At 47.4% G+C, this 24,162-nt stretch overlaps 1 protein-coding gene across 5 annotated transcripts in view; it reads right to left on the bottom strand.

The window, feature by feature from the left end:
* LOC144603720 (uncharacterized) overlaps window positions 1-24,162 on the bottom strand; it is a 47,788-nt gene that overhangs the window by 10,685 nt on the left and 12,941 nt on the right. The window contains exons 2-7 of one of the 5 annotated variants that reach the window (XM_078417389.1): window positions 15,472-15,540; window positions 14,825-14,885; window positions 11,144-11,375; window positions 8,226-8,324; window positions 7,948-8,080; window positions 2,026-2,243 (exon numbers count right to left, since the gene is read on the bottom strand). In XM_078417389.1, coding sequence (XP_078273515.1) covers window positions 2,026-2,243; window positions 7,948-8,080; window positions 8,226-8,324; window positions 11,144-11,375; window positions 14,825-14,885; window positions 15,472-15,477 — 749 coding nt within the window. In that variant the 5' untranslated portion in view covers window positions 15,478-15,540. The remainder of the gene's footprint in view (window positions 1-2,025; window positions 2,244-7,947; window positions 8,081-8,225; window positions 8,325-11,143; window positions 11,376-14,824; window positions 14,886-15,471; window positions 15,541-24,162) is intronic. The other 4 variants (XM_078417393.1, XM_078417392.1, XM_078417390.1 and 1 more) reach the window with 4 other exon arrangements.

Raw genomic sequence — 24,162 nt, 5'->3', positions numbered from 1 at the left:
GAGAGGGGATTGGGGAGGAGAAGGTGCTTCACCAATGCAGGAGGGGTTTGGGCCCAACAGGTCCACTTGGTCTAGTGGTATTTAAAATCCAGACAGGCCTCTGAGATATGACTACTGAGAGTGAAAAGTCTTTTCTAGCATTTACTTGCATAGTTCTACATACAGTGAGCTAGGATAGATTAATATGTCGTGGGTCGTGGATGCATTGGTGATCATTTTCCAATGTTCTATAGACTCTGGATCGGTTCCTGTGGACTGGAGGGTAACTAATGCAACCCCACTTTTTAAGGAGGGAGAGAGAAAACAGGGAATTATAGACCAGTTAGCCTGACATCGGTAGTGGGGAAGATACTTGAGTCGGTTATTAAAGATGTTATAGCAGCGCATTTGGAAAGCAGTGACAGGATCAGTCAAAGTTAACATGGATTTATGAAGGGGAAATCAAGCTTGACTAATCTTCTGGAGTTTTTTTTGAGGATGTAACAAGTAGAATGGATAAGGGAGAGCCAGTGGATGTGGTGTATCTGGACTTTCAAAAAGCCTTTGACAAGGTCCCACACAAGTGTGCAATATTGGAGCACATGGTGTTGAGGGCAGGGTATTGACATGGATAGAAAAGTAGTTGCAGACAGGAAGCAAAGAGTAGGAATTAACGGTTCCTTTTCAGAATGGCAGGCAGTGACTAGTGGGGTGCTACAAGGCTCAGTGCTGGAACTCCAGTTATTTACAAATATATTAATGATTTAAACAAAGGAATTAAGTATAACATCACCAAGTTTGCGGATGACACAAAGTGGGGTGGCAGTGTGAGCTGCGAGGAGGATGCTATGAGGCTGCAGGGTGACTTGGATAGGTTGGGTGAGTGGGCAGATGCACGGCAGATGCAGTATAATGTGGATGAATGTGAGATTATCAACTTTGGTGGCAAAAACAAGGCAGAAGATTATTATTTGAATAGTGTAAGATTAGGAAAAGGGGAGGTGCAACAAGACCTGGGTGTGCTTGTACATCAGTCACTGAAGGTAAGAATGCAGGTACAGCAGGCAGAGTGAAGAAAGCAAATGGCACGTTGGCCTTCGTAGTGAGAGAATTTGAGTTTAGGAGCAAGGAGATCCTACCTACTACAGTTGTACAGGGCCTTGGTGAGACCGCACCTGGAGTATTGTGTGCAGTTTTGGTCTCTTAATTTGAGGAAGGACATTCTTGCTATTGAGGGAGTGCAGTGTAGGTTCACCATGTTAATTCCTGGGATGGCGAGACTGATATATAATGAAAGAATGAGTCAACTGGGCTTATTTTCACTGGAATTTAGATGAGAGGAGATCTTATAAAAACATATAAAATTCTTAAGGGATGGGACAGGCTGGATGCAGGAAAAATGGTCCCGATATTGGGGGAGTCCAGAACCAGGGGTCAGAGTTTATGAATGAGGGATAGGCCATTTAGGACTGAGATGAGGAAAAACCTTTTCACCCAGAGAGTTGTGAATCTGTGGAATTCTCTGCCACAGAAGGCAATGGAGGCCAATTTACTGGATGTATTCAAGAGAGAGTTGGATATAGCTCTTATGGCTAACGGAATCAAGGGATATGGGGTGAAAACATGAACGGGGTACTGATTCTGGATTCAGCCATGATCATATTGAATGGCGGCACTGGCTTGAAGGGCCGAATGGCCTACTCCTGCACCTATTTTCTATGTCTATGTCGTGGACATGAAGATCCAGTACAAAGTGGCCAAAATGTAGCATCATTTGTTGGATAAACTCAATGCCACAAGATGACAATGCCAAAAACAAAGGGTGGATGAATAAAAGAAAGGGTGTGAAGGCATGAGGGTCCAGAAAAGATTCACAAGAATGGTTCCTGGGATGGTGGGACTTCAGTTACGAGGAGAGAATAGCGAGGCTAGGATTATTTTCTTTGGAGGAGCATGAGGGGAGGAGTAGTGGTTTTCCTCAATGCTGAAGTGGAAGCCACCAATACCTTAAAACTGACATACATTTTAAGAGGAGCTTCACTTCACCTGGTATTTTGTCTCTCTGCGACTGACGATGCCGAGGGTTTTTGTTGCCTATTAACAGTTCTTTTCACAAAGTCTTTTGTCCATTTCTTTCTTGCAACACAGTCTGATGAGCTATTTGCAACATTAGCACTTTTTACGCCCGTCACACTTATAACGTTGTCACCGTCCATTACGTACCCATGTCCTCCCTGGAACCTTGCTGCCACCTTTGTTTTTGCCTGGTTTGTTAAAAAAAGTGAATCTTGAGCAAGTCTGCAACAGCACAATAAAAGCACAAGCTCATCAATAAAGCAAGCAATGCAATTTCACACAATACGACATTATTTAGGAGCAGCAATCCCAACATTCAAACTGCAAATTTAAAACATCCTCGTGTTACAAATAAGAGCAAGTATTTGTAAACCTCGTTTAGACCTGTTCAGTGTTAAGATCCATAGTCTTTCTTGCTTGCAGGCACTAACTTGCCTGGGGAACATTAAGAGATGGTATTATTGAAGTGGTTAAGATGATGAGGTAGATGGAGAGAAACTACTTCCTCCAATGCTGTAGTCTTCAAGAAAGGGCTATAATTTTTAAATGCCATTAATAACTGAGCTCTAATTAAAAGCTAATGGAAAGCTTGAACTCTCTCCCACGAGATTATTAAAGTCACATAATTTTTCCAGTCAAGGATATTTATTATGGGATTATCTATCCAAGGTGCATAAGTGAACTTAAGATACATTTAGCCAATTTCATATACCTGAGATAAAACACCTTACTAGGAGTTTACAAATTAGAACCAGAATTAGATTTCTGAAAACAGCTTAGAATAAAATCCTATCACTTACTTGAAAGAAAATGAAATGTTAAAATTATTATTTATAAAATCACAAGACACCGATGGAAGCAATTCAGTGTACCAGACCTATACTGGCTGCTTAGAATAAACACGCCAATTACAGTGCATTTCCCCAGCTATTGCCTCCTAACTTTGCAAAGAATTCCCCAATTCTCGTTGATGTTTAGGGGCTTCCGATCCTTTTTTCAGTGTACTATTCTTGCTGCTTTTCATTCTCCCCCCCCCAAACTATATTTCATTGCCTGACAATAGACACAAAATGCTGGTGTAACTCACAATGGATACAGTAAGACTGAAGGGTCTCGACCCGAAATGTCACCCATTACTTCTCTCCAGAGATGCTGCCTGGCCCGCTGAGTTACTCCAGCATTTTGTCTCTATCTTTGGTGTAAACTAACATCTGCAGTTCCTTCCTACAGATTTCCTTGTCTGACAGGCAGCTGATCAATTACTATTCCTTTTACAGACCAGCCAAAGTTCAATCTCACTGCCGATGCTGGGAAGAATAGTTTGAAATATCTTGGCATAAATGAATACTTGGTATGCACTTGAGCAATGCAAGGGCAAGCCAAAACCCAACACGGCGCCAGAGTCTGGAACTGTGGAAATAATCCAATTTTTGGAAAAATAGAGTATTAAAGTCACATCCAGATGTTTCCTTTGCAAGCGTAGGTTTAATCCAAATTCTTTTGGGTTTTTTATTTAATTCATAACGGTGTCAAATTGCAATTACCAGAAAGGAAATCATAACACAGGTTAAGGCCAGAACATTAAAGAGCTCTTCATCCGTCTCAAGTTGCAACCTTTTCTTCCTTTTAAATCTTAGTTTGCCAAAAGAAACTGGAACAAAGGACTTTCCAGAATCCCTAGATTCTGGAATGGTGGCTGCAGATTTCAAGGCAGCAAATATAATCCAATGATTCAAGAGGTGGGAGAAGAGTAGTAAAAACATGAGGCCAATTAGCCCATCATCGGAAATGGGGAAGGAAAACGGAAAATGTTAGAAGCGCTCAGCAGTTTCCTCAGCACCCATAAGGAGAGAAACAACGGCACTCAACGGCCATGGAAAATAAGAAAGTTGCAGAGTGGGTAATGGTGGAAAAAGTCAAGTCTCTGTTGGGTCGCACACCAAAGTTTGATGGCACGGTGGCGCAGTGGTAGAGTTGCTGCCATATAGCGAATGCAGCGCCGGAGACTCAGGTTCGATCCTGACTACGGGCGCCATCTGTACGGAGTTTGTATGTTCTCCCCGATACCTGCGTGGGTTATATCTGAGATCTTCAGTTTCCTCCCACACTCCAAAGACGTGCAGGTATGTAGGTTAATTGGCTGGGCATATATAAAAATTGTCCCTAGTGGATGTAGGATAGTGTTAGTGTGCGGGGATCGCTGGGCGGCGCGGACCCAGTGGGCCGAAGGACCTGTTTCTGCTCTGTATCTCTAAATCTAAAAATTAAAAAAATCCGCACCAATGCCTTGAGATGTCTTCCCTTCACCGTGACCATGCCTTTCTCTCCACCAGATTTGTTGGGACTCTCACTCACTTCTCCTCTATTTCTTGTGCTCTCACTTACTCTCTTCCAAGCAGAACAAGGATAGTCAATCTCATAACCTCACTTTCTACACCACCATCTCCAGATTCAAAGGATTATCATCCATAAGTTATGGAACCCCCACACGATTTTATCACTAGGTATGTCTTCCCATCTCCTGGCAGCTTTCTAAAAGGGGCATTTATTTCACAAAATGCCGGAGTAACTCAGGTCAGGCAGCATCTCAGGAGAGAAGGAAAGGGGGCAGATCCTTTTGCGATTCCCCTGGTCCACTCTTCCATCTCTGTCAATCACTCCCCTATTTCACAGCACTTTCCCGTGCATACAGAGGAGATGCAACACCTTCTCTTTTACCTCTTCCTCTCCTACCATCCAGTGACTGAGTTAATCCATGTGAAGTGACAACTTTCTTCCAATTTTATATATTGTATGAAGTGCCCATAACCTGGTCTTCTCTACATTAACAAATTCAATTGTACATTGGAACCATTTTGCAGAGCAACTCTGTTCAGTCTGCAAGGGTGACTCCCAGCTTATAATTAAATCTATTTCATTTTAAATGACCAGCCCATGCAGTCCTCTGTCTTTAACCTCCTATATTGGTCTGCCAATGTCCAATATAAATTTGGCAAGTGCATATTAACTTCGATCCAGGAAGGATGTAATGCTAAAGTCTTTTTATTCAATTTATTGATTTCAGATAAGCAACCTTTAGGCGCCACAGTATCACAGATGATTGATCTGCTGTCGTACAAGTTCAGTGATCTGGGTTCAATTCTTCCCTCTGGTGCCATCTGAGTGGAGTTTGCACATTCTCCCTATCACTGTGTGGATTCTCTCCAGGTGCTCTAATTCCCACATCCCAAAAGATGCGCAGGTTGGGAGGTTAACTCGTCACTCCAAACTTGTCAAGACCATAGATGAGTGGTAGAAGTTGAGCGAGGATTTGGAAATGTGCAGAGAATAAATTGGGGTTAGTGCAGATGAATACTTGGTCAGTGTGGACTCGAAAGGTTGAAAGGCTAGTTCATGCTCTGTAACTTCTTGTCAATGCAGATGTAAATGTACCTCTGTTATGATAGTTTCATTTTAGTCTTCTTTAGTTTAGAGATACAGCGCGGAAACAGGCCGTTCGGCCCACCAAGTCCGTGCAGACCAGCAATCCCCCACACACTAAAGGGCCTGTCCCACTTAGGCGATTTTTTAGGCGACTGCCGGAGACTGTCAAAGTCGTAGCAGATCGCCGAAATTTTCTTTTACCCTACGACAATGACCACGACAATGACCACGACAATGCCGAGTCAGGTCGAGATTACACCGTCTTCAGAAACATCGCGAAATTCCCACACTGTCAATGCTTCTCCGGAGTCCTAATTTTCGCTGAAATCACTGACAAGTCGGTAAGTACTTGAAAGTTTTGAAATATAACATCTTGCTCGGGTTACTTGAAAACCAAGCTTCACGGTAACAAGGCATAAACTGGATTGACTTCCAGTATACTAATATCAGTATTAAGAAATTAAATTTTAAACGTGGTTAAATGGATTTTTGTGAAAAGTGCGTGGGCATTCTTTGAAAATATACGGGAGATGCATATCTGGTTTTGGGGTTGCCATATCTGGAGTGGGAGCCTACTTTAAATGTAATCGCTGATGGCCATAAACATCGCAAAAATTCCCACGCTTACCTGACCGTCAAACTGTCGCCTCCAATCTACCTGTCAAATGTCCTGACGGTAAATAAATTGGTTAAACACAAGTATGTTATGGTATCTTCAAATGACTTTACTTAATTGAATATTACGTGCTTCTAAATGCATCTAAGAACAACCCAGCAAACCTGGTGACAGCATGCAACAGCGCCCGCAATAAGTAACGATACCTGGCGACAAGACAGCTGTCGCTGAGAAATTTCACTCCGGTTGATTTCTCAGCGACGCGCTGAGATCCACAACGATTCTTGGAAGACTCCTCATGATCATGCCCGCGACACCCCGGCGAACTGTCGGCGACAGCCTAGTCACCGGCAGTTGCCTTAAAATTGCCAAAGTGGGACAGGCCCTTAAGACGATCCTACACACACTAGGGACAGTTTACAATTTTACAGAAGCCAATTAACCTACAAACCAGTAAGTCTCTGGAGTGTGGGAGGAAATCAGAGATCCCAGAGAAAACCCATGCAGGTCGCGGGGAGAACATACATACTCCGTACAGACAAACACCCGCAGACAGGATCGAACCCGGATCTCTGGTGCTCTAAGGCTACTCTACTGCTGCGCCACCATGCTGCCCATTAATTGACTTTTTTTTAAAAAGTTACTTTCATCCTATTACCCCTCACAAATATTCCATCTGCCCTGCAACTTAAGGAATGCCTATTTTCTCATGTTTCCACATCCGATGAAGAGTCCTTGACTTGAAAGATCAAATCCCCATGGATGCTGTTGGATCTGCTAAGTATTCTCAGCATTGCATGTTTGTCTTGTATTTTTAGTATCAACAATGTTTTGCTAAAATGGGCAGTAGGGTAATTGCTGGAACCCATAATGAGGAGAGTGGAAACAGAGTGGAAAAAGACCAAATATGACTGGGTAAAACCAACAAGAAATTATGAAAGAGAAATCATCTCGACAAACCTGAAGAGCCTTTTGACTGCGTTGTCGGAAAGTGGGACACCAATAGACACAATACAGTGGTTTGTTATTCAAACGCATGCAGGATGTTGCCACATTACAGATTATTATAGAATATTAGGACTAATGAGACTCGGAGAAATACATTAACAGTTGATTTACGGGAAAGAGTGTGTATTTTCAGGTTGGCAAGCTATAACTAGTGGTACTTTGCTACGGTCAAAGCATGGATCTCAGCTATTTAGACCACCTCTAATTCAGCTGAGATGATCTAACATAACATGTCCAGTGGTTAGTGATATAAAATCAGCTGGAAAAACTAAGGTAAGGAAGGGGATGGTGCATATTCTCCGAAAGATGAAACAAAAGTTGATTAACTGATGAGATGGAAAATGGGACAGAGGGTGTATTATGGAGAGAAATATCAGAAAAATTGCAAAGAGCAGGAGCTTTCAGTGGGTGGAGATAGTGAGGTGGGGGTGATGCGGAGAAGACATAAAGGGTGGAAATGGTGGAATCTGATAAGAAGAGGATGGAGAGTGAAAGGAGGGTGGAGAGTGAAATATGGAACTTAGAGGGAAGGATGGTGGGTAGAAGGGAAAAAATAACAACTCTCCCACCCACCTCTTCACCCCGTTCCCTTCCACCCACCATTCCTTCCCTTGCCCACCTGACTTATTGCCAATTAATCACTCCACCTGGACCCATCTATCTCTTGGCCAGTCCTGCCCAATGCTTTCCCCTTTCTATCTGCCGCATCCCTTACGCCACCAGTTTGAAGGGCTCCCACCGACAACTTTGTCTCCCCATTTCCCTCCACAGATTGAAACAAAGCAGAAGCGATGATATATTTTGATTTGCAATAAAATGTTAAAAAATTCCAGTCATGAACATACCTTTTGGAACTTGGTTGTTAATGATCCATTGCAATATCTCAAAGATGAGCTATTCCCATCTATGTCATCTCCCAATCCAGTATTATCTGAATTTGTACTTGCTGATCCCTCTGCTGAATTTTGCAGATTTACCCTATAAAATAAATCACTTGCTTCCAGTATTTAAAAGTGAAACCAGTAAGATTTTCTTTTATTTGCATATAAGTTGTGATTTTAGTATATTGTACCACAACGCTTGATATTTTGTTACGAACGAAACAAAACAGAAAAGTGCAAACCTTGTTGTGCGGGATTCTAAGAAAGATGTTCTTTCTTTTCTATTTCCAATAGGCTTTTCTTTATATGTCACATTATCACAATTTCCACTCTTGTAACTCCTAGAACAGAATGCAAAATACTATTTACTGTTAAAAGATAACTGGACAAGTACATGGATTAAGCATGTGAGTGAGGTAAAAAAAAAAAAGAGGAAAAGAGCCGAGCGCTTGCGTGAGGCAGACAGCGAGTGTCAAAAAATTGGGACAATTTTGATATTTTACACACAAAATTACCTGTTTCAAGCCTCTTTTAGTGCATTTCAAAGTGAAAATGGACATTACAAAATAATGTGAATATGTCACTGTATACTAATAACATTTTAATTATTTTAATTAATTTAGTTATATAATCTTCCACTTAAATTTAATATTTACTCATTACAGTTCCACCACTGATTTTCTGGCACTCTCGGTTCCAGAGCTTTGCTGATTTATCCAGTCAGCCATGGAAGTCGGCTAAGGGGATAGATGTGCTGGCTCCAGCTGGGCTGGAGTTCCAGAGCCCCGGCCGCAGGCTGCAAATTCAACCCACCGATTCGCCGTGGAAGTCCCGATTGGCTGCCTTGGCCAGCCTAGGTGCCACATTTTCGGGGAGATTTCCAGGGCGGGGAGATTTCAAGCGGGCTCTCATCATTTTGCCCGGATTTCAATGATTAGCGGCTATTTCTGGCGGAACCCCTAGCGACCTCTAGCAGAACCCTCGTGTTCAGGGGAACCCCGATTGAGAAATGCCGCTATACATTGTTTATCTTCTTTTTTTTTCCTCTCTTTTTTTCGATCCGATTTCTCCGTTGGTAAACGCAATTTTGGCAAAGTGAAAAATGCTGAAATCGTGCAAAAAGCACGGAAAATGGATTTTAAAAACGTGGAAATCCGCGGAAATGATCTTGCTATTGAGGGTGTGCAGCGTAGGTTTACTAGGTTAATTCCCGGAATGGCGGGACTGTCATATGTTGAAAGACTGGAGCGACTAGGCTTGTATACACTGGAATTTAGAAGGATGAGAGGGGATCTTATCGAAACGCATAAGATTATTAAGGGGTTGGACACGTTAGTGACAGGAAACATGTTCCCAATGTTGGGGGAGTCCAGAACAAGGGGCCACAGTTTAAGAATAAGGGGTAGGCCATTTAGAACGGAGATGAGGAAAAACATTTTCAGTCAGAGAGTTGTGAATCTGTGGAATTCTCTGCCTCAGAAGGCAGTGGAGGTTAATTCTCTGAATGCGTTCAAGAGAGAGCTAGATAGAGCTCTTAAGGATAGCGGAGTCAGGGGATATGGGGAGAAGGCAGGAACGGGGTACTGATTGAGAATGATCAGCCATGATCACATTGAATGGCGGTGCTGGCTCGAAGGGCCTGCTCCTGCACCTATTGTCTATTGTCTATTGAAACGCAGAAAATTCACATGCCTGATGGATAGGAAAGGTTTATAAGGATATGGGTCAAACTTGGGTAACTGGAAGTAGTTTAGATAGGTATTTTGGTCAGCATGGACAAAGTAAGCTGAAGGGCCTGCTTCTGTATTGTTTTGACTCTACAAGAATTGACAACCTCTGCTATCAAATTAAAATAAAAACATTTGCAGCAAACATTTTATCCCCAAGTTCTCAAAGAAATGAATCTCTCAATGCATTTTTATTATGCAGTACCACAATATTTAAATTATTTGATTACTGCAATAAATTAAAAAAATTAAAATATCTACTTTATGCAAATGAATGCTTTAAAAAAAGTTTAGCTTTATTGTCAAGCTTGTTTCTCTTCTTACATTAACACAGCAGATTTATTGGCAAAGTAATGTATTTTGCTTCCAATACCTATGCTGTTGACCTTGTTACAGATATTCTGTAACCTTGTTACAAATATTCACAATTAAATTTAATATCTTAATATCTCAATGGGAGGTTGCCATTCACAATCTCAAATCTAAGTTGACTCTTACAACCTTCCCTTCAAACCCACGCCCTGACATTTCCCTGTAACGTATTATTTCCCAAATATCCCAAATTCCCCTCCACCCACTCATAACAGGAACAAGTTACACTGGCCAATTAACCTATGAGTAACATAGAAACATAGAAAATAGGTGCAGGAGGCCATTTGGCCCTTCGAGCCAGCACCGCCATTCATTGTGATCATGGCTGATCATCCACAATCAGTAACCCGTGCCTGCCTTCTCCCCATATCCATTGATTCCATTAGTCCCGAGAGCTCTAACTCTCTTTTAAATTCATCCAGTGAATTGGCCCCACTGCCTTCTGTGGCAGAGAATTCCACAAATTCACAACTCTCTTGGTGAATTTTTTTTTCCTCACCTCAGTTTTAAATAGCATCCCCTTTATTCTTAGACTGTGGCCCCTGGTTCTGGAGTCCAAGTAATTTGGAAGGAAATGGGGGTACCCAAGAGGAACCTAATTACTTACAGGGACAGTTTCTGAAGGTCTGAAATTTGAACGCTGGTAGCTGAAACTATGTGGCAGGAACACTAACTGCACTTGTCCCACGATGCTGCCAATAAAAATGATGACTGGGGAAAAAGTTCGATCATTACTTTCATCAGATGACTGACTCAATATTAAAGACTGCAACCTGATAGCAGTGTGTTAAACAGTTGATGAAAATTCATGTCTTCACAGAGTAAACTTAACACTTATTGTGTATGTCTTACATACTGTTAAGAACATTGCACATCAATTATGAAGTCAAATGCATCAAATTAAATTTGAATTTGGAGAAAATATTAAACTTTAATGCTGAAAGATGAGCATTTGGATGTTTTCCATTTAATTAGGTAAATACTTAAACATCCACAACAGCAATACTTTATATTGAAAATTCTGATATTTCCAGATTCTGTATAGAGTTGAAATTTTTTACCTTATTACCAAAGGCAAACTGTTGGGCATCAGAACCTTTTCCCTCTGCCAGTGAAATCCATTCAATTTGAGAGTTTTCTTCCTCTCCATAAAATAATCAGCAATCCGGGAGATTGGCACTTGAGTTTCTTTTGCATCATTCCCTCGAGTGACTGCAGTGGTGATTTTTGGAAGATGTGGGATTGCAGTTTGCAAGTGGGTTCTGCTTCCTAGAACACCACAAAGAGATTTTTCTTTGAAAGAGCCAATAATTCATCTAAAACATGTGTTTTTACACAAAATAAAATGCGAAAGAAAAACAAGATTCGAGTTTCTTACTTCTGCCTGGAAATGTACGTTTTACCCTCACAATCACCAAATGAAATATGTTGCAATTCTTCCCATTACCTTCACAGTGAATCGGTGATTCTACATTGAAGTTATTACATTGAAGTTATATTAAATGTTGACATGTCATTTTCTTGTGAATTCTCATACTTGCCGCATTAAAATGTTTTATTTTCTAATTAATAATAGTGACAGTTTATAACTCATTGGGAAACCATTCAACTTATGTTCAGACTGACTGTCAAAGATTTCCAAGCCCTATGACCACCGCCCCCAAACCCCATCCCCCCCAATTCCATTTCCATTCTCTTGACCTGTACCAATCTTGGCTGCAATGCCCCAATCTAGTAGACACAACACTGTAAGTGTATATTGCACCAGTGTACATGGACAGGCTCTGTATTTGAATGGCTTCTCCCAGCCTTGGATGGGTTGAGCAACGCAATGTCATGCCTTGGGTATGTGCTGGGGAGATATGTTGAGGATTGGAGTCAACAATGATGTACTTGAGGTGCCTGTGATTGAATATCTTTGATTTAGAGATACAGATACAGAGATACAGCGCGGAAACAGGCCCTTCGGCCCACCGGGACCGCGCCGCCCAGCGATCCCCGCGTAGGGCGGCACGGTAGCGCAGCGGTAGAGTTGCTGCTTTACAGCGAATGCAGCGCCGGAGACTCAGGTTCGATCCTGACTACGGGTGCTGTACTGTAAGGAATTTGTACGTTCTCCCCGTGACCTGCATGGGTTTTCTCCGAGATCTTCGGTTTCCTCCCACACTCCAAAGACGTACAGGTATGTAGGTTAATTGGCTGGGTAAATGTAAAAATTGTCCCTGGTGGGTGTAGGATAGTGTTAATGTACGGGGATCGCTGGGCGGCACGGACTTGGAGGGCTGAAAAGGCCTGTTTCCGGCTGTATATATATGATATGATATGATATTAACACTATCCTACACATACCAGGGTCAATTTTTGTTTACATTTGCGCAGCCAATTAACCTACATACATACACGTCTTTGGAGTGTGGGAGGAAACCGAAGATCTCGGAGAAAACCCACGCAGGTCACGGGGAGAACGTACAAACTCCGTACAGACGGCGCCCGTAGTCAGGATCGAACCTGAGTCTCCGGCGCTGCATTCGCTGTAAGGCAGCAACTTTACCACTGGAAGCATCACAGGACGTTATTGAGTTGCGTCCTGGTGTTGCTGGGCACAGTACATTTTGGAGTGGTGACGGAGTTTCAAATTGTCCGTGTGCACTGTTCCAGGCCTGATTTGCTGTCAGGATTGTTGCCCTTTTAAGCAACAGTACCACGAATGGAGCTGTTAGTGCCTGGTGTTAGTTGATCCATTCCACTGGCTGCCCCTGTTGCTCAAGGTCAGTGGATGCATCCATGAATCTGCACTTTTACTTAAATGACATCAAAAATGTAAAATATTCTGCTTGTAGCAGTGGTACTTGGGAATGGTGAGGTGGGACGTGCAGATTCATTTTAAACAACAAAGTTAAAGAATACTAAAGGTACTTTTGTGGATTTTTTTCCACAGGTAAATGTCAGATACAGGGGCATCATGTGTTTGTGAAGGCAAGGACTGTAAGTCTGAGGAGCCCTGGTATTGGGTATAATATTTAAGACAGAAAAGGAGCAGAATAATTTCTCTGAATTGGTTGTGAATCTTTGTAATTCTCCAACTGAAAGAATGTGGACGCTCAGCTACTCTACCCTGACAAACTGCATCACTGAAATAAAATCTTTGCTTCAATCCAATTTCTTCAAACTCAACTGCAACAAATCTGAAATCATCATCATTGGTCCAAAAACGCTCACCAAATTCACCTAAAACTTCACCCTCAATATTGATGGTTTCCCAGTATCCACCTCCCCTCACATCCGGAATCTTGGAATCATCTTTGATCAAACCCTCTCCTTCGACAAACATATCAAACACATCACCAAGACAGCCTTCTTCCACCTCAAAAACATCGCCCGTCTCCGTCCATCCCTCTCCTCCACAGCTGCAGAAACCCTCATCCACGCCTTCATCACCTCCCGTCTGGACTACTGCAACAGCCTCCTCTATGGTTCACCCTCAAAAATCATCAATAAACTCCAATACATCCAAAACTCCGCTGCCCGTCTACTCACCCACTCCCCGATCCGTGACCATATCACCCCCGTCCTTTACAAGCTCCACTGGCTCCCCATCCCCCAGAGAATCCAGTACAAAATCCTCCTCATGACCTACAAAGCCCTCCATAACCTGGCCCCATCCTACCTGACTGACCTCCTCCACAGACACACTCCCACCCGTACCCTTCGCTCTGCTGCTGCTAACCTCCTGCCCCCCCCCCCCCCCCCCATCCGGACCAAACTCAGATCCTGGGGGGACAGGGCTTTCTCCATCGCTGCTCCCACACTCTGGAACTCACTACCCCAAACCGTCAGAGACTCCTCCTCACTCACCACATTCAAAACATCACTGAAGTCTCACCTGTTCAGCACTGCCTTCAACCACTGACCGTCACCTCACCTTCTTTTTCCTTTTCTGTCCGTTTACTTATTTATCTATTTATTTTCTTCTCTATGTTTTAGTAAACCCTGTAAAGCGTCTTTGAGTGTTTAGAAAAGCGCTATATAAATGTAACGCATTATTATTATTATTATTATTATTAAATCCGGATCTACATTTTTAAATAGCCATTTTAACATAGACTTAATTAATTCTGCATGGTATATATACTGATATATATTTATTTCCACTGACACCCTATCTTCATCCATTCTCGAAATTTCAACTTAAAAATATCACAATAGAAGAAATTCTGACAATAATGGAAATCCAGTATAATTGGACAAATTCCCTCATAAAAGCATCAGAAAGGTGCAATAACAAAACTCCAGTCAAATGTCTATCTCATCAAATTTCAATTTAAATCACCCCAAAGCTCTTGAAATTTTTCTTTTTAACTCCGTTTTCAAACAAAAAAAATCAAAAAAATTTAACCTGTATGCTTTTTATTTGGAATGATGCAAGTATTTTGCCTGCTGATAGCAAGTGTCTGTTGTGAAAATTTACATCTGTTAAAGAGTTGTTCTGAAGAATGTTAGTAATGAAATCTAAAAATGGTCCATTCTTTTTATTTTGATATAGAGTAAATCCTCCAATAATTGTTACTTTAACTCTTTTTAATAGAACAAGAAAAATCCAAATATTGTAGTTTGTAACAGATAGCAATGAACCAACGTCTCCAGGTAAGACCACGTTCAAAAATTGGCTATAAAAGTAAAATAAAGCATCTTCCATTAAATTGAAAATTCTTCCATTTATTATTCTAGGATTTTAAACTTACCTGTTACTTGCAACATTCCCTGCGATTTTATTGATGGTCCTTTGAGGCGTCTGATAGGATTCTGCAAATGTGTTAAAATTGAAAGTTGTTCAGAGTACTCATAATGCATAATGACACTTGAAAAATATAACCAACAAAATCTGTCAGGAATATGTAACGTGCTAACAGAGATATCTCATTGTGTTTGATACATTTATTGAATGAATCATAAAATGTACTTGTGTTAATATTCATTTTGCACTATAAATCAGTTTTTGCATTATTTCTTTTTCTACTCAGTACTAAATTTATTCTGACATTGTGTATCAGATTTGAAAAGTAATTATCAAAGGGGACATGGCCTTCATCTATGTTAAGGATTGAAGTTCAGGATAATTCTGTGTGGAGAACAAGTTGCCCATTATTTTGTAGTGTGCAGTGTTAAATGTATAAGTGCAGTGTTAATGTTGATGAACTAAACATTTTCCTCCCCACAATCGGTCATTAAGATTTGTTAAATAAATTTCATTGGTGCAATATAACTACATTTATAAAATTTATACATTGTCAGAAATGAATTGAGATGATTTTTCCCGACACACGTAACAAGTCAATAGATACAAATAGAAGCTATGTTATTATTTTACTTATAATATAATTAAACTTACAGACATCCTCCTTTGGTGTTTGCTCGCCAGTTGTTATTAAGTTAGTCTTGGTGCCAATACCCTTTTTTTCTTCAAGTAATTAAATAATATGTTGAAATCCAGTGGATAAATAAGGAGGCAAAAATAAAAATGCTGGCAGCAAATAAGAAAATACTCTACTAAGTTGACAAAGCAGAATGCAATAATCCAATTTTAAAGCCGTCCAGCAACATACACTTTGGTGAGAATAAACTAGCTATTACTGTGCTCTGCATAAACCTACCCAATGTGTTATATATCAAGCCAGGTGAAATATCCATCCACTGCCCCACCCACCTAACATTGTCACAGTTTGCACATCGCACAGAATTACCCAATTAAACCAATCAAATCAATTTACTGGATTTGTGCCGTTGAATCTAATTTATTTTTAAAAGAACTAGATATTTCCAGTTCAAGAACACTGCCAATTATTCTGTATAGGGTGCGAGTTTAATACAGTATATCTTCACTGACAATAGACAATAGGTGCAGGAGGAGGCCATTCGGCCCTTTGAGCCAGCACCGCCATTCAATGTGATCATGGCTGATCATTCTCAATCAGTACCCTGTTCCTGCCTTCTCCTCATACCCCCTGACTCTGCTATCCTTAAGAGCTCTATCTAGCTCCCTCTTGAATGCATTCAGAGAATTGGCCTCCACTGCCTTCTGAGGCAGAGAATTCCACAGGTTCACAACTCTCTGACTGAAAAAGTTTTTCCTCATCTCCGTTCTAAATGGCCTACCCCTTATTCTTAAACTGTGGCCCCTGGTTCTGAATGATAGAACAGCACTGCATGCTGTTCTATCATTTAACTTTGTTTAGAGGGACTGGTAGAGCTGCCAGTTCTCCTGCTTTGTAATGTTGTCTCAGCTGATCAAGGATCAACTCCTGGACACTGCTGCAAATAACAAAGATTAACTTCTTGGAAACTCCTTCAATCAACTTGGTGGATATAACTCTGGAAAAAAGGTTAAATACCCATTTGGTTGATAAACATAAGAAAAAGCTTCTTCACTTTCCACATACAATTCCTCACTTAAAGACCAAGTCTACATGCTGCAAGATCCTGACAATGCAAGTTTCAAACATCAACCACCTCCAGCAAGAGTGCACCACCTACCTTTATCATTCAACTAGACCGAGTGGGCCCGTTGGGCCCGTCCTCGTAGGGTTTCCATTGTAACCGGGAGGGGAGGAAAGGGGGAGGGTTGGGGGAGGGAAGGGGGAGGGAGGAGGGGAGGGAGGGGGGGAGGGGAGGGGGGGAGGGAGAGGGGAGGGAGGGGGGTAGGGGGGGAGGGAGGGGGGAGAGGGGGGGATGGGAGGGGGGAGGGGAGGGGGGAAGGGAGGAGGGAAGGGGGGGAGGGAGAGGGGAGGGAGGTGGGTAGGGGGGAGGGAGGGAGGGGGACCTCCCCTTTTCCCAGTACCCCTCTTTCCCCGTTGGGCCCGTCCTCGTAGGGTTTCCATTGTAACCGGGAGGAGGGGAGGGCGGGAAGGGGGAGGGAGGGAGGAGGGAGGTGTGGAGGGAGGAGGGGAGGGGAGGGAGGGGGAGGGGAGGGAGGGGGAGGGGAGGGAGGGGGGTAGGGGGGAGGGGGAGGGAGGGGGAGGGAGAGGGGATGGGGGAGGGGAGGGGGAAGGGGGGAGGGAGGGGGACCTCCCCTTTTCCCAGTACTCCTCTTTCCCCGTTGGGCCCGTCCTCGTAGGGTTTTCCATTGTAACCGGGAGGGGGGGAGGGAGGGAGGAGGGAGGTGTGGAGGGAGGTGTGGAGGGAGGAGGGGAGGGGGAGGGAGGGGGGGAGGGGAGGGGGAGGGGGGAAGAGGGGTAGGGGGGAGGGGAGGGAGGAGGGGAGGGAGGGGAATTCCCCTTTTCCCAGTACCCCTCTTTCCCCGTTGGGCCCGTCCCCGTAGGGTTTCCATTGTAACCGGGAGGGGGGGAGGGAGGGTGGAAGGAGGGGGAGAGGGGTGGAAGGGTGGAGGGAGGGGGGGAGGGAGTGGGGGAGGGTCGGATGGAGGGAAGGAGGGAGGGGTGAGTTAGGGGCTGAGTGGTGATGGAGGTTGGGATTGAGGGGGGAGAGAGTGGGGATGGAGGTGGGAAGGAGGGGGGAGGAAGAGGTTGAGGGGGAAGTGGGACCTCCCCTTTTCCCAGTACCCCTCTTTCTCCCACCACCAAGCCCCCACCGCAACGACCCCTGTTGTCCCCCTCCCCAGTCCCCATTCTCAGACCCCCCCCCATTCTCTTGGAATAAAAAAAAATACTTTAAAAAAAAAAGTGCTTTTTAATTGCTTGTTTTGAAACATTCGTGGTTAAGTGCTTTTTTAAAAAACATTCGCGGTTAAGTGCTGGTTTTGAAACATTCGCGGCTACTTAGTGCTTCTGTCAGTTGCTTTTCGAGGGAGGGAGTAGGGAGGTGTGGAGGGGGGAGGGGAGGGGAGGGAGGGGGGAGGGGAGGGGGGAAGGGGGGGAGGGAGAGGGGAGGGAAGGGGGTAGGGGGGAGGGGGAGGGAGGGGGGAAGGGGAGGGAGGGGGGAAGGGGAGGGGGAGGGAGGGGGGGAGGGAGAAGGGAGGGAGGGGGGAGTGAGGGGGGAGGGAGGGGAACCTCCCATTTTCCCAGTACCCCTCTTTCCCCATTGGGCCCGTCCTCGTAGGGTTTCCATTGTAACCGGGAGGAGGGGAGGGAGGGTGGAAGGAGGGGGGAGGGGGAGAGGGATGGAATGGTGGAGGGAGGGGGGAGGGAGTGGGGGAGGGTGGGATGGAGGGAAGGAGGGAGGGGGGGAGTTAGGGGCTGAGTGGTGAAGGAGGTTGGGATTGAGGGGGGAGGGAGGGGGGAGGGAGTGGGGATGGAGGTGGGAAGGAGGGGGGAGGAAGGGGTTGAGGGGGGAAGTGGGACCTCCCCTTTTCCCAGTACCCCTCTTTCCCCCACCACCAAGCCCCCTCCGCAACGACCCCTGTTGTCCCCCTCCCCAGTCCCCATTCTCAGACCCCCCCCCCCCCCATTCTCTCTCTCCCCCAGACACACTCTCAGTGCTTTTTTCGAAACACTTGCCCCGGTGGCCCACGAGCATAGGGGCCCAATGCTGATCTGTGTATGTTAAGTGACTTGCAATAAAAAAAAATACTTTAAAAAAAGATAAGTGCTTTTTAAGTGCTTGTTTTGAAACATTCACGGTCACATAGTGCTTCTCACTGCGATCTGTTAGTGGTGCTTTTCGAAACAATGTAGCACCCATCTCAAACAAGCATTGGGAGGATGGGAGGGAGGGAAGGGGAGGGAGGGAGGAGAGAGGTGTGGAGGGAGGGGGGAAGGGGAGGGGGGAAGGGGAGGGGGAACGGGGGGAGGGAGAGGGGAGGGAGGGGGGATGGGATGGGGGAAGGGGGGAGGGAGGGGGACCTCCCCTTTTCCCAGTACCCCTCTTTCCCCGTTGGGCCCGTCCTCGTAGGGTTTCCATTGTAACCGGGAGGAGGGGAGGGAGGGAGGAGGAGGTGTGGAGGGAGGAGGGGAGGGGGGGAGGGGAGGGGGAGGGAGAGGGTTAGGGGGGAGGGGGAGGGGGGAGGGGAGGGGGGAAGGGGAGGGAGGGGGACCTCCCCTTTTCCCAGTACCCCTCTTTCCCCGTTGGGCCCGTCCCCATAGGGTTTCCTTTGTAACCAGAAGGGGGGGAGGGAGGGTGGAAGGAGGGGGGAGGGGGAGAGGGATGGAAGGGTGGAGGGAGGGGGGGAGGATGGAGGGAAGGAGGGAGGGGGGGGGAGTTAGGGGAGGAGGGGTGAGGGAGGTGGGGAGGGAGTTGGGGAGGAGGGGGGGAGGGAGTGGGGATGGAGGTGGGAAGGAGTGGGGAGGAAGGGGTGAGGGGGGAAGGGGGGGAGGGAGGGAATAGGGGCCCCATGCTGATCTGTGTATGTTAAGTGACTTGCACAACTTTAAAAAACTGGCAGTTGCTTTTCGCAACAATGTTGCAACAATCTCACACAAGCATTGTGACGTCACAAGCTGAAGATGTAAATTTAAAACCGAGCTGATCTCTCATTGGTGCACGGGTGCCATTGTGACATCACGCACTGAAGCCCCTTCAAGAAAAGGGTTAGAAATGAAAATTTATACTTTAATATCTCTCTAGCTTTAAAAAGGTAGCTTCAATTTGAACGAAAGTACTTACAATAGTTGCCCATGTTAATGGTGAATACGGCGGTACAAAAATCGTAGCGCTTTGGTGTACCGTCTGGGAGGAGTAGGGTTTGGACCCTTCAAGAAAAGTGTTAGAAATGAAAATTTAAACTTTAATATCTCTCTAGCTTTAAAAAGGTAGCTTCAATTTGAACGAAAGTACTTACAACAGTTGCCCACGTCAATGGTGAATACGGCGGTACAAAAATCGTAGCGCTTTGGTGTACCGTCTGGGAGGAGCAGGGTTTGTAAGTTATGGACAGAAATCTTCGGAATCTTCCGTATATACATACGGAATCTTCCGTATATACATACGGAATGTTGGACCGCAGAGTTTTAGTATTATACTAGACCGAGTGGGCCCGTTGGGCCCGTCCTCGTAGGGTTTCCATTGTAACCGGGAGGGGAGGAAAGGGGGAGGGTTGGGGGAGGGAAGGGGGAGGGAGGAGGGGAGGGAGGGGGGTAGGGGGGAGGGAGGGAGGGGGACCTCCCCTTTTCCCAGTACCCCTCTTTCCCCGTTGGGCCCGTCCTCGTAGGGTTTCCATTGTAACCGGGAGGAGGGGAGGGCGGGAAGGGGGAGGGAGGGAGGAGGGAGGTGTGGAAGGAGGAGGGGAGGGGAGGGAGGGGGGAGGGGAGGGAGGGGGTAGGGGGGAGGGGGAGGGAGAGGGGGAAGGGGAGGGGGGAGGGAGGGGGACCTCCCCTTTTCCCAGTACTCCTCTTTCCCCGTTGGGCCCGTCCTCGTAGGGTTTCAAGGAAGGGGGAGAGGGATGGAAGGGTGGAGGGAGGGGGGGAGGGATTGGGGAGGGAGGGATGGAGGAGTTAGGGGGGAGGGGGGAGGGAGTTGGGGAGGGAGGAGGAAGGGAGGGAGTGGGGATGGAGGTGGGAAGGAGGGGGGATGAAGGGGTTGAGGGGGGAAGGGGGACCTCCCCTTTTCCCAGTACCCCTCTTTCCCCGTTGGGCCCGTCCTCATAGGGTTTCCATTGTAACTGGGAGGGGGGGAGGGAGGGAGGTGTGGAGGGAGGAGGGGAGGGGGAGGGAGGGGGGGAGGGGAGGGGGGAAGGGGAGGGGGGAAGGGGGTAGGGGGGAGGGGAGGGAGGGGGATCTCCTCTTTTCCCAGTACCCCTCTTTCCCCGTTGGGGCCCGTCCCCGTAGGGTTTCCATTGTAACCGGGAGGGGGGGAGGGAGGGTGGAAGGAGGGGGGAGGGGGAGAGGGATGGAAGGGTGGAGGGAGGGGGGAGGGATTGGGGGAGGGTGGGATGGAGGGAAGGAGGGAGGGGGGGAGTTAGGGGCTGAGTGGTGATGGAGGTTGGGATTGAGGGGGGAGAGAGTGGGGATGGAGGTGGGAAGGAGGGGGGAGGAAGAGGTTGAGGGGGAAGTGGGACCTCCCCTTTTCCCAGTACCCCTCTTTCCCCCACCACCAAGCCCCCACCGCAACGACCCCTGTTGTCCCCCTCCCCAGTCCCCATTCTCAGACCCCCCCCCCCCCCATTCTCTTGGAATAAAAAAAAATACTTTAAAAAAAATAAGTGCTTTTTAATTGCTTGTTTTGAAACATTCGCGGTTAAGTGCTTTTTTAAAAAACATTCGCGGTTAAGTGCTGGTTTTGAAACATTCGCGGCTACTTAGTGCTTCTGTCAGTTGCTTTTCGAAACAATGTTGCAACCATCTCACACAAGCATTGGGAGGATGGGAGGGAGGGAAGGGGAGGGAGGGAGGGAAGGGGAGGGAGGGAGGAGGGAGGTGTGGAGGGAGGAGGGGAGGGAGGGGGGAAGTGGAGTGGGGGAAGGGGGCGGGAGAGGGGAGGGAGGGGGGATGGGATGGGGGAGGGAGGGGGACCTCCCCTTTTCCCAGTACCCCTCTTTCCCCGTTGGGCCCATCCTCGTAGGGTTTCCATTGTAACCGGGAGGAGGGGAGGGAGGGAAGGGGGAGGGAGGGAGGTGTGGAGGGTGGAGGGGGAGGGGGAGGGAGGGGGGAGGGGAGGGGGGAAGGGGGGGAGGGAGGGGGGGTGGAGGTGGGAAGGAGTGGGGAGGAAGGGGTTGAGGGGGGAAGGGGGGGGAGGGAGGATCTGTGTAAGTTAAGTGACTTGCACAACTTTAAAAAACTGGCAGTTGCTTTTCGCAACAATGTTGCAACATCTCACACAAGCATTGTGACGTCACAAGCTGAAGACCTTGAAAAAAAAGGTCAGAAAAAAAATCATGTAAATTTAAAGTAGTAAACACCCAATAGCAGCTGCTTGTCCATCGCGAGCTGATCTCTCATTGGTGCACGGGTGCCATTGTGACATCACGCGCTGAAGCCCCTTCAAGAAAAGGGTTAGAAATGAAAATTTAAACTTTAATATCTCTCTAGCTTTAAAAAGGTAGCTTCAATTTGAACGAAAGTACTTACAATAGTTGCCCAGGTTAATGGTGAATATGGCGGTACAAAAATCGTAGCGCTTTGGTGTACCGTCAGGGAGGAGTAGGGTTTGTAAGTTATGGACAGAAACTCTTCGGAATCTTTGCGTACATACACATATACATCCATACATACGGAATGTTGGACCGCAGAGTTTTAGTAGTATACTAGACCGAGTGGGCCCGTTGGGCCCGTCCTTGTAGGGTTTCCATTGTAACCGGGAGGGGAGGAAAGGGGGAGGGTTGGGGGAGGGAAGGGGGAGGGAGGAGGGGAGGGGAGGGGGGGAGGGGAGGGGGGAGGGAGAGGGGAGGGAGGGGGTAGGGGGGAGGGAGGGGGAGAGGGGGGGATGGGAGGGGGAGGGGAGGGGGGAAGGGAGGAGGGAAAGGGGGGAGGGAGAGGGGAGGGAGGTGGGTAGGGGGGAGGGAGGGGGACCTCCCCTTTTCCCAGTACCCCTCTTTCCCCGTTGGGCCCGTCCTCGTAGGGTTTCCATTGTAACCGGGAGGAGGGGAGGGCGGGAAGGGGGAGGGAGGGAGGAGGGAGGTGTGGAGGGAGGAGGGGAGGGGAGGGAGGGGGGAGGGGAGGGAGGGGGGTAGGGGGGAGGGGAAGGGGGGAGGGAGGGGGACCTCCCCTTTTCCCAGTACTCCTCTTTCCCCGTTGGGCCGGTCCTCGTAGGGTTTCAATTGTAACCGGGAGGGGGGGAGGGAGGGTGGAAGGAGGGGGGAGAGGGATGGAAGGGTGGAGGGAGGGGGGGAGGGATTGGGGAGGGAGGGAAGGAGGGAGGGGGGAGTTAGGGGGGAGGGGGGAGGGAGTTGGGGAGGGAGGGGGAGGAGGGGGGGAGGGAGTGGGGATGGAGGTGGGAAGGAGGGGGGATGAAGGGGTTGAGGGGGGAAGGGGGACCTCCCCTTTTCCCAGTACCCCTCTTTCCCCGTTGGGCCCGTCCTCATAGGGTTTCCATTGTAACCGGGAGGGGGGAGGGAGGGAGGTGTGGAGGGAGGAGGGGAGGGGGAGGGAGGGGGGAGGGGAGGGGGGAAGGGGAGGGGGGAAGGGGGGAGGGAGTAGGGGGGAGGGGAGGGAGGGGGATCTCCCCTTTTCCCAGTACCCCTCTTTCCCCGTTGGGCCCGTCCCCGTAGGGTTTCCATTGTAACCGGGAAACACTTGCCCCGGTGGCCCACGAGCATAGGGGCCCAATGCTGATCTGTGTATGTTAAGTGACTTGCAATTAAAAAAAATACTTTAAAAAAAGATAAGTGCTTTTTAAGTGCTTGTTTTGAAACATTCGCGGTCACATAGTGCTTCTCACTGCGATCTGTTAGTGGTGCTTTTCGAAACAATGTAGCACCCATCTCAAACAAGCATTGGGAGGATGGGAGGGAGGGAAGGGGAGGGAGGGAGGAGAGAGGTGTGGAGGGATGGGGGAAGGGGAGGGGGGAACGGGGGGAAGGGGGAGGGAGAGGAGAGGGAGGGGGGATGGGATGGGGGAAGGGGGGAGGGAGGGGGACCTCCCCTTTTCCCAGTACCCCTCTTTCCCCGTTGGGCCCGTCCTCGTAGGGTTTCCATTGTAACCGGGAGGAGGGGAGGGAGGGAGGAGGGAGGTGTGGAGGGAGGAGGGGAGGGGGAAGGGGGAGGGAGAGGGTTAGGGGGGAGGGGGAGGGGAGGGGAGGGAGGGGGACCTCCCCTTTTCCCAGTACCCCTCTTTCCCCGTTGGGCCCGTCCCCGTAGGGTTTCCTTTGTAACCAGAAGGGGGGAGGGAGGGTGGAAGGAGGGGGGAGGGGGAGAGGGATGGAAGGGTGGAGGGAGGGGGGGAGGGATGGAGGGAAGGAGGGAGGGGGGGGAGTTAGGGGAGGAGGGGTGAGGGAGGTGGGGAGGGAGTTGGGGAGGAGGGGTGGAGGGAGTGGGGATGGAGGTGGGAAGGAGTGGGGAGGAAGGGGTTGAGGGGGGAAGGGGGGGGAGGGAGGGAATAGGGGCCCCATGCTGATCTGTGTATGTTAAGTGACTTGCACAACTTTAAAAAACTGGCAGTTGCCTTTCGCAACAATGTTGCAAACCATCTCACACAAGCATTGTGACGTCACAAGCTGTAGATGTAAATTTAAAACCGAGCTGATCTCTCATTGGTG

Source organism: Rhinoraja longicauda, chromosome 20, assembly GCF_053455715.1.
Source record: "Rhinoraja longicauda isolate Sanriku21f chromosome 20, sRhiLon1.1, whole genome shotgun sequence".
Taxonomy (NCBI): domain Eukaryota; kingdom Metazoa; phylum Chordata; class Chondrichthyes; order Rajiformes; family Arhynchobatidae; genus Rhinoraja; species Rhinoraja longicauda.
Note: the sequence above shows the minus strand (reverse complement) of the source record. Positions and strands in the feature narration are given on the sequence as shown.